At 44.1% G+C, this 9,214-nt stretch overlaps 2 protein-coding genes across 4 annotated transcripts; one reads left to right on the top strand and one right to left on the bottom strand.

The window, feature by feature from the left end:
- Positions 1-2,542: 2,542 nt before the first annotated feature.
- Positions 2,543-5,478, bottom strand: LOC115162957 (U1 small nuclear ribonucleoprotein A). Its single transcript, XM_029714504.1, has 8 exons — positions 5,296-5,478; positions 5,077-5,152; positions 4,787-4,959; positions 4,464-4,646; positions 4,107-4,274; positions 3,746-3,834; positions 3,323-3,508; positions 2,543-3,288 (listed from the first exon to the last, which is right to left on the bottom strand). Exons 2-7 carry the CDS (start codon positions 5,147-5,149, stop codon positions 3,349-3,351), a joined length of 846 nt encoding a protein of 281 aa, XP_029570364.1. The 5' UTR covers positions 5,150-5,152; positions 5,296-5,478; the 3' UTR covers positions 2,543-3,288; positions 3,323-3,348.
- A 42-nt stretch (positions 5,479-5,520) lies between these two features.
- Positions 5,521-9,085, top strand: actmap (actin maturation protease). 3 transcript variants are annotated; one of them, XM_029714503.1, is made up of 7 exons: positions 5,521-6,027; positions 6,341-6,546; positions 7,183-7,251; positions 7,458-7,582; positions 7,761-7,890; positions 8,170-8,240; positions 8,330-9,085. In XM_029714503.1, the coding sequence occupies exons 2-7, from the start codon at positions 6,386-6,388 to the stop codon at positions 8,659-8,661; spliced, it is 888 nt and encodes a 295-aa protein (XP_029570363.1). In that variant the 5' UTR covers positions 5,521-6,027; positions 6,341-6,385; the 3' UTR covers positions 8,662-9,085. The 3 variants fall into 3 exon arrangements, with proteins under 3 accessions (XP_029570363.1, XP_029570362.1, XP_029570361.1); XM_029714502.1 differs by having other exon boundaries at positions 6,019-6,143; positions 7,183-7,218; XM_029714501.1 differs by having other exon boundaries at positions 6,019-6,143.
- The last annotated feature ends 129 nt before the right edge of the window (positions 9,086-9,214 follow it).

Raw genomic sequence — 9,214 nt, 5'->3', positions numbered from 1 at the left:
AAGTGAGTCTGTAATGATGATTTACGTGGTAGCGCAGAGCCATTTGATTATGACACAATGCTCCAGAAAGAAAGAAATCTCATTACTTTATATAATAATCAAATGGAAACGTTATCCCAAAATGTTTTCATTGATTGTAGAATTATCAAGTGGAGGGCACAAACTCAAGTTCTATCAAAAGTGCAGACAAGAGGCCAGATCAAAGTTTAGACTACAGTCCCACCAGTCCGTTTACTGCAACATGCTGGGAAAAGCATCATATTTCTCACTGCATGAGTTAGTTAGACACAGAGGATGCAACATTGTATCTGTCCCATTATAGTGTCTGTAAGAACATGGGCATCTCCATTTTGCAGTGGTGTAAAGTACTTAAGTAAAAATACTTTAAAGTACTACTTAAGTCTTTTTTGGGGGTGTCTGTACTTTACTATTCATATTTTTTACAACTTTTACTCCACTTCATTCCTAAAGAAAATAATGTACTTTTTACTCCTTACAAATTCCCTGACACCCAAAAGTACTCATCACATTTTGAATGCTCAGCAGGACAGGAAAATTGTCTAATTCATGCTTATCAAGAGAACATCCCTGGTCATCCCTACTGCCTCTGACCTGACAGGTTCACTTCGTTTGTAAATTATGTCTGAGTGTTGAACTGTGCCCCTGGCTATCCGTAAATATATATTTTTTAAAACAAGAAAATTGTGTCGTCTGGTTTGCTTAATATAAGGAATGTGACATTTATGCTTTTACTTTTGATACTTAAGTACATTTAAAACCAATTACTTTTAGACTTTTACTCAAGTAGTATTTTAATGGGTGACTTTTACTTAAGTAATTTTCTTTTAAGGTATCTTTACTTTTACTCAAGTATGAAAATTGGGTATTTTTTCCACCACTGCCATTTTGATGTAGTCAAATTTCTTCTACTTGTATGAGTTGGTAAACAAACTGAAAGGGTGAACACTGCCACCTGGAGTGTGTGTTTGAACAGGTATAAAGTCAAGGGTGACGATTTATTGCCACCTGCAGTTATGGAAGGTTTGCTCATGAGTATAATTCATTGGCTGATCCATAGATGGAAAAAGGCCTCATTATGTCTGTGCCAGTATGGCGTCTGTGACAGCCTCAATGGCGCTGCCCATGCTATCTCCATTTTGAAGTAGTCCATTTTCTTCTTCACGATTGACTGATCCTTCCTGATGACCCAGTTGGACATGTCACCAGGAGGGATCAGCCAATGAAGTTTGAAGTCTCATCCAGTTGACTACATAAAAAAATGGTGGAAGCTCTCAATGGCGCTGCCCATGTTAAATACAGCCTTTTGGCCACAAGAGGCCTTGATCATTCTCTATGGGCTGATCCCTCCTGATGACCTGGATGGAATTATGTGATCCTTCCTTAACCCATAGGAAGTCCCACCCAGTTGACTACTTCAAAATGGTGAAATTCCTCAATGGCACTGCCCATGCTGAAACTGGCTTTTGGGCACTAGAGTCCTCTATCATTCAATGTGGTTAGACACTAGTCTCCTGACACGCCATGGAAAACACTGATGAACACTGCCTTCATCGGGGTGTTAATCAAAACCATCGTTGTGGTTTTGGTACTGAAACACTGGTTCAGTATAAGATGTACATGAAGTTACAGTAGGCTGTTTGATAAAACATTTTTTTAACTAGGCAAGTCAGCTAAGAACAAATTCTTATTTACAAACCCTAACAACGCTGGGCCAATTGTGCCCCGCCATATTGGACTTCCAAATCCCGCCCGGTTGTGATACAGCCTGGAATTGAACCAGGGTCTGTAGGGACGCCTCTAGCACTGAGATGCAGTGCCTTAGACCCCTGCGCCACGCTGCAGCCCATCCCTATAGACATAATGATATCTCTGGTCTGGAGATACTAGATGTGCAAAAACCCATATCTGGGGCCATATGTAACAAACGTCTCGGAATAGGAGTGCTGAACTAGGATCAGGTGCTGTATCAACAAAGCATAGAGTAGGAGTGCTGATATAGGATCTGTCCATATAATCAGTCATCATGATCTAAAAGTTGTGGATAGGGGGCCAGGTCCCACTTCTCCATGTAATATTAATTGTGCTCTAGAAGGAAAGAGAAATCAGTAGACGGGTTGACTGACATCACAAAAAACCTGAAAGACATGCTTTGTTCTGGTTTTGAACGTTTAGCTTGCAACAATGATGCGACGCTGCCATGTGGGAAATAGCAGGCGGCTTGTTTTATTTTGTCTTGTTTGGAGGTGTTGAGACTGATTTCATGCCAATGCTAATCAGGGAAAATGTTGCTAGGTAACCCACAACTGTAACAATGTATTCGAGAGACAAGTGCTCATTATGTAAATCTATTTATGTTTCCAATAAACATTGAGACAAAATATAGATTGTTGTCAAAAATCGTAGGAAACCTAGCCTGTTTTGCCCCCGAGTCACGCACGTGTCGGTTTTGTTGCTAAACAACCAGCCCGTCTATACAGCCCCCGGTGTCTCCCCAGACATAAAAGCAGAAACGTACACAGCATTAGTCATTATAAAAAGCACACATTTTAATCAAACATAAAAGCTCCAGGTACAATGTCTGGGCGAAACAGACCCTGGGTGCAATGCTTTTTAACAGACAAACAATAAAAATGTAAATATACTTACATACAAACACCAGATTTTATCCTCAAGGAAAGGGTGCAGAAACTGACATACTTTAAAATGTTTCTTAACCTGGCTATGGATATGCAAACGTCAGCTGACTATCCTCTATGTTGGCACCAAATCACTAAACCAATAGTCCTTACACGTTAGCGTTTTCAAGCCTGGTGTCAGCATTCCAATCATCACAATCCTGCCCTCATATCTTCTCTAAACCGCTGGTAGCCTACCATCAGATACAAAGAAAGTCATCTCCAGTTATTCTAAATTAGTATGGGATCACAGGAAGGGCAGTAACAAGACAATTACAAGAAAAAAAAAAATCTATGCTGAACTTCAAAACTAAGAGGGTAAAAAAAACTTGCTCTCCTATAGGCGTCGTTGATGAAGGGGATCGTCCAATCACCACTCCTTACCTTCTGGTGGAGGCTGAAAGAATTCTTATGTCATAATCTGTAAGCAGAGCAGGGAGCAGCACACAAATGTGTAAGGGAGCCTATAGATAATAGATGTGTCTTGGGAGGGGAGCTTTGGGGGGAGGGGAGGGGGGGGCTTAGCGAAGGACAGGTTAGTAGTCGGCTCTGTGCTGGTATAGTTTAAGGGGGAAGAGGTGTGTGTCTGTGTGTGTGTGTGTGTGTGTGTGTGTGTGTGTGTGCGTAAACCACCCAAGAGCTCTCTGGTGTGTTATTTCTTGGCGAAAGAGATCTTCATGGCGTTGGTCTGGGTGATCTTGAAGCCCTGTAGTGCCTCCCTGGCCGCTCCAGCCTGCACGTCATTATCAAACTCCACAAAGGCAATGTCGTGGCGACCAGGCACCAGACGCACCTCTTTGAACCCAGGGAACCTGAAGTGGGAAAACAGTCAACATCGGGACAGAGCTTCGGGGCAGACTTGTTAAAGACATCAAGGGTCTATACTTGTCGACATGTTCAATCTCACCATACACAAACGCTAGTTAAGATAACCACTATATTGGAAACAGAACAGATATGTTCCAATACTACAGAACATGGAGGAATAAACATTACATTTTTCACACTGCACCAAGGAGTATAGGAGAATAAAATGTAGAGGTACTAACTGGTTGAAGAGCATAGACAGCATGAGCTCGTTGGTCTCCTCTGGGAGGTTGGTGAGGAAAAGGATGTGGTTGGGAGGGTTTTCTGCAACCTGGACGTAAGGAAGATTACATTTATCAATATAAAAAAAAAAAGTTCGAGTGAGATTATACAGTCAGATGAATGACAAGCAAACTCAAAATTACAATGTTCCACCTAACAGACCTGAAGCGTAGTTATTGGCTCAGCGTCGCCTGGGTTAGGGTTTGGCCGTCATTGTAAATAAGAATTTGTTCTTAACTGACTTGCCTAGTTAAATAAAAGGTTAAATAAAAAAATATCACAAGATATAAACGAACACTGATAAACAAATGTGATCCATACCTGGGCGTGGGGCATTTGCCCGGGCATCATCGCACCAGGAGGCATGGCACCAGGGAGCATCCCCCCAGGGCCCATCCCCGGAGGAGGCATCATGCCTGGCGGGGGCATGTAGGGGGGCTGCCCTGGCATTGGCATCATACGAGGAGCTCCGCTCATGGGTGGCATTCCCTTCAGAAGACCAAGAATGTACAATGAAAATCAGCCGCACTAACATTTAGCGATACACGTGGAATAACACACAATCCGCCATTTTAGATAGACATGTCTTAAAGGAAACATGTTAAGCGCAATGACTAACAGTGGCATTGTGGATACAAACGCGGTTTTGTGTCTTCAGGCTCACAGTACAACACTTACGGGCATGGGTGTTGGAACTCCAGGGCCCATGGGTACTACAGGGGTCCCTGGCACACCCTTTTTGGCCCCTGCAGCCTCTGGGCCCTTGACCTTGGCCCTCTTCTCCTTCTTACGGTCACGCTCCACGTAGGTGCCCTTCATTTTAGCGATGATGTCAGAGTCCCCCTTGGCATACCCAATACGCTGCCATGAGAAAGAGGTACAGTTGATGACGACATGACTATTTACAGGAATGCATATTAGAGAAATACCATTATCTAGCTAAACATGTGTCAGGCAAAAGCTGGCTGATGTGTACCAAGGTGTTATTGGCAGTAGCTCACCATAGGTTTGTCATAGAATGGGAACCCCTGCATGGAACGCAGGGCATTGGAGGCGCTGTTGACCTCCTTGAAGATGACAAAGGCCTGACCCCTCATCTTCAGGGAGCGGGCAACCAAAATGTCCAGGATTTGACCAAACTGAGAGAAGATTGCGTACAACGACTTCTTCAGTTCTGGGTGACAAAGGGTACAAACAATACATGTTTAGGCAAGGTGCCATTGGCATGGTTGATGAGTAAACACAAACATGAGAGCAAAATCGAAAGGGGTAGCCAGCTTTAAGCTCTAACCATCTTTTTTAATCTTCTCGTTCAGGTTGTTGATGTATATGGTGTGGTTGAGACGCATATCCGGAGCAGCCATCTTCTGTGAAATAAAACAGGCCAGTATTAGCGCCCTATTGCCTCCAGTCTGCAAGTAGCTAGATGTAGAATAAGTTGGTAGCTAACTTGCAAATGATAAAATATGTGAAATAGACAAAAACATAACAATTAAGAAGTTGTATTTACCTTTCAGTACTGGGATGCACAATGTAACCGGCCTCAAAAAGAAATGAATGAAACTAGCTACACGCGTAGCCAACCCTCTACCACTGGAGCCAGAAACACTATATTGTTTGTGCTGGAGCTTGCTAGCTAACGTAGCCGACATAGAAACCCTTGATAGCTAACAAAGCCAACTATTTTTGATTGGCTGGTGTAACTTCCGGATCCTGTCAAGAACAGCTTTTCATTGGATTGTTTTAGCCACCCCCTTAACATCATTGGATATGTGGTGCTACATCTCAGACGCACCCGCCGCTTTTCACATTACCGCTCATTCACGAGAGTCAGCCTGAGCAAGATGCTGCGCAGATGGTCAAGTTGATTTACTTCCACTCATCTAAAGAAATAGGCTTTAACATATCCTTACGATATTATCATCGTGCAATCTATTGAGTTCGAGAGCCCATCATTATGTTTCAAACAGCTGTTATTTGGTTCAAAAGATGAACTACTTTTCAATGATTTTGTTATTGATAGATAGCTAGCGAAGTAGGTCTTCTGTTCTGTAACATTACTGTAGAAAATGCCACATTGTAGCCGCAGCTACCACTTTAAACGATCGCCGTGCTTGTTACCAAATATGGCTTTATTCAGCTAGCTAGCTAGCTACTAGTTCTAACGTGTAAAAACTTCAAAATAGCTCCCAGGTCTGCGCTTGAAGTCGTCTCAGTACAGCTAAAACAGCCATGCAATAAAGTGAGTGTTAATCAAACTGCATGTCATACGAACATATTTCAGAAACATATTTCGCAACTTTAGTCGTGGTGTGACATATCTAGCTAGACATGGCATCAGATGGAGAAGTTCTGGCAGTAAGTTAAGCAATAAGATCAATTAATAGGTCTAGTAATGTTTATTTCAATGTTTTATGTATCACTAAATCATTAATGCAACTTTATTCCATCAGTGGGTCATATGTGTCATTTCAATAGCTTCCTGTCATGTAGTTAAATAAAGGTAATATATATATATATAAGGTAGTGGAGCCCTTATCATTCCCTTCTCTCAGTCTCTTATCACACAGAATTGCACAGCAGTGACGGAGGGTATTTCAATGGAGCATCCACCTCCTCCACCACCACCAGGACCACCACCACCAACAGCTGCCTCTGGCCCAAGCAAGAAGAAGCTGTACCAGGCCATAGCGGCAGGAAAGACCCCTGTCGAGGGGGATCATGCAGAGGCCCGGTTGCTGCTCAGTCAGAGGGAGAGCAGGTGAGGCGAACTGCCTACAGAAAAACAGAAGTTATCAGACAAGCGTATAGAAGCTAAAGCCTATTCAGGATCTCCAACGTGGTGGTTGGAAAATCACTGAAAGAACTCTGCGGGTAGCGTAGCAGTTAAGAGCGTTGGGCCCGTAACCGAAAGGGTTGCTGGTTCTAATTCCAAAGCCGACTAAGTGAAAAATCTGAGCAAGGCACTTAACCTGTAATTGCCCCTGTAAGTCACTCTGGATAAGAGCGTCTGCTAAATGACTAAAATGTAAAACATCTACGCAGTAATTTTTTTCATAGGGCCTACAGGTTATGGAATGGGGTCATCAGTCACACATTGGGTAACACTCTCCACCTTTATAATCAGTGCACTGGGGTGGGGGTGTTCTGCACCTGGGCATTCAGTTTAGAACAGTTTCTGTCCATGAAAGCAGCACTGTAGTGATCCTGTGGGAGTTGCAACTACAAACAGAACACAAATGCAAGAAAATAGATGACGCTCTGAGCTATCCCACCAAGACCAAGCTACTGTACATACTACTGTGATTATATGCATTATTCAATAACTCATTTGTTACCAGGTGGCAGTAGGAAAGTCTGTTTTGTGGTGTGGTTGACTGTTTACTGGTTGATGTAGTTTCAGGAAGGACCTGCAGTGGATGCTGTTTAACAAGTATGTGCCTTCCCTCATCCAAGACGGCCCACAGTAAGTCACGTAAAGCTTTATTTAGGCTTTTCAAAATGGAGCCGTCCTCCATTGAAGTAATCACTGATCTAATACCTGTGCATTCATCTTTCTTCCCTAAGCTTTCTTCCCTAAGTATGTTGTTTGTAGTTTTGTCGTTAAAGGGGACGTTATACTTCCTAAGGTACATACCCCTGCCTGAGGTGTGTGTGTGTTTTTACCTGTAGATGTGGTCTGGTGGCTCTATGGATGGCTGGTCACCTGCTACAGCCCCCTTTGAGTGTTTCCATGGAGACCGTAGTCCAGACTGCGATGGACAGGGGCTACACAGCACAGGGGGAGATGTTCTCCGGTAATGCTTTAGTCTTCTATGCTGCATACTCTCAACGACACCAGCAGAGCTATACTTTATTAGTGAGACGTGTGTGTGCGTGCGTGCGTGCGTGTGTGTGTGTGTGTGTGTGTGTGTGTGTGTGTGTGTGTGTGTGTGTGTGTGTGTGTGTGTGTGTGTGTGTGTGTATCTGATTCAGCTAGCGACATGGCCATGCTTGCAGAGGAGGTGTGCGGGTGCAGGGCTGAGCTCCTGTCAGGAGGGATGAGCGGAGACAACTCAACAGCCGTCCTGAAACACCTGGCTGACGGACAAGCCGTCCTCATCCCGGATCCTTTACACTCTCTCACATTCAGGCTGTTCGGAAGGACCCATCTGCTCCAGTCAGTCTCTCGGGTAGTGGTCCTTAGCTACTGATAGATGTTGTTCTTAAGGTAACCTAGTGGCAGTTATTAGGTTGTTATCATGTATTTGACACTTTTACAATGACATTTTGAAGTAAATACCACGTTAATAGCTGACTGTTATCTGGAATATTTATTATACAGTATATGAGTAAAGCGATTTGTACTGTATGTGTTTTGAGGTCTTTGACTGCATAAACACAGATATGACGAGGATTTCAACCACGAGCCATGCCAACGCACCGGACACAGGGCACACTGGGCAGTGGCCTCAGGTTAGACCGGAGCTTGACTGCAACACACACACACGCAATTCCCATGTCTTGACATTTGACCCTTCCTATAACCTCTCTATCTCTCCCAGGTGTCTTGTTGGGTCTGGACCAGGACAGCTTGAGCAGAGAGCACACCCAACCTGACCCCACCCTGCCCTGGCTACTCCTGCCCCAGGACAGCCCCTCATGCCCCTGTCCCACTGTGGGGGCAAGAGAAGCATACATCCTGGCCAAGCAGGGCAAGAGCCTGCGCTACCAGCTGTGGAGCCTGGACAAGGTGGCCCAAAGCAATGCCCAGCTCAGGGAGATGGATCCCCAGAGGGCTGGGGACAGTACCCAGTACGTGGTACCCAAGGGAGGGGTGGAAGTTGGGCTGGCAGGCCAGGTCGTGTTGCTCCACACTGGGGGACAGACTCAGTGATCATGGGCCTTCTCTCCTGGAGCACTGCTATGGTACAAATTGAGACTCATTGGCCTGGACACAGGAAAGCATGACAGTCTATAATACTAGAAGTAGAGGACATGATGAAAAGGTCTAAGGATGCTTTCCTGGGTTGGCATTCATTTGTTCTATAGGACACCGGAGGACGATCATCACACAGTTCTTATGTCTACTACTTATCACAATGAAAAGTTTGAATGTAAAGTGGACTTTTGCCAAACCTGTGTCTCCTCTATGGAGCCTATTTTCCGGTACCTGAACAGATCCTGTGCCTTACTGAAGTGTTTCATTCACTTCACACGGTCGAACAGGCTGTAATATTGCATACGACGAGAACCCCGTACCTACCTGTATTTATACTGATTATCAAGCAACCCCACAGAATAAACATATGTACTATTTACTGTTGTCAATAGTTCGTATCATTGAAATGTGACCGTGTCTATACGAGCGTTTCTGGATATGATGCACAAGAGGTAGACATGGTTTTTAAAGTCATTCCACAATGTAATGCTCACAGGAACCATATAAT

The sequence above is a fragment of the Salmo trutta genome, chromosome 26 (assembly GCF_901001165.1).
Source record: "Salmo trutta chromosome 26, fSalTru1.1, whole genome shotgun sequence".
In the NCBI taxonomy this organism is placed as follows: Eukaryota; Metazoa; Chordata; class Actinopteri; order Salmoniformes; family Salmonidae; genus Salmo; species Salmo trutta.
The sequence above is the reverse complement of the archived record's forward strand: the minus strand, read 5'-3'. Positions and strand labels throughout refer to the sequence as shown.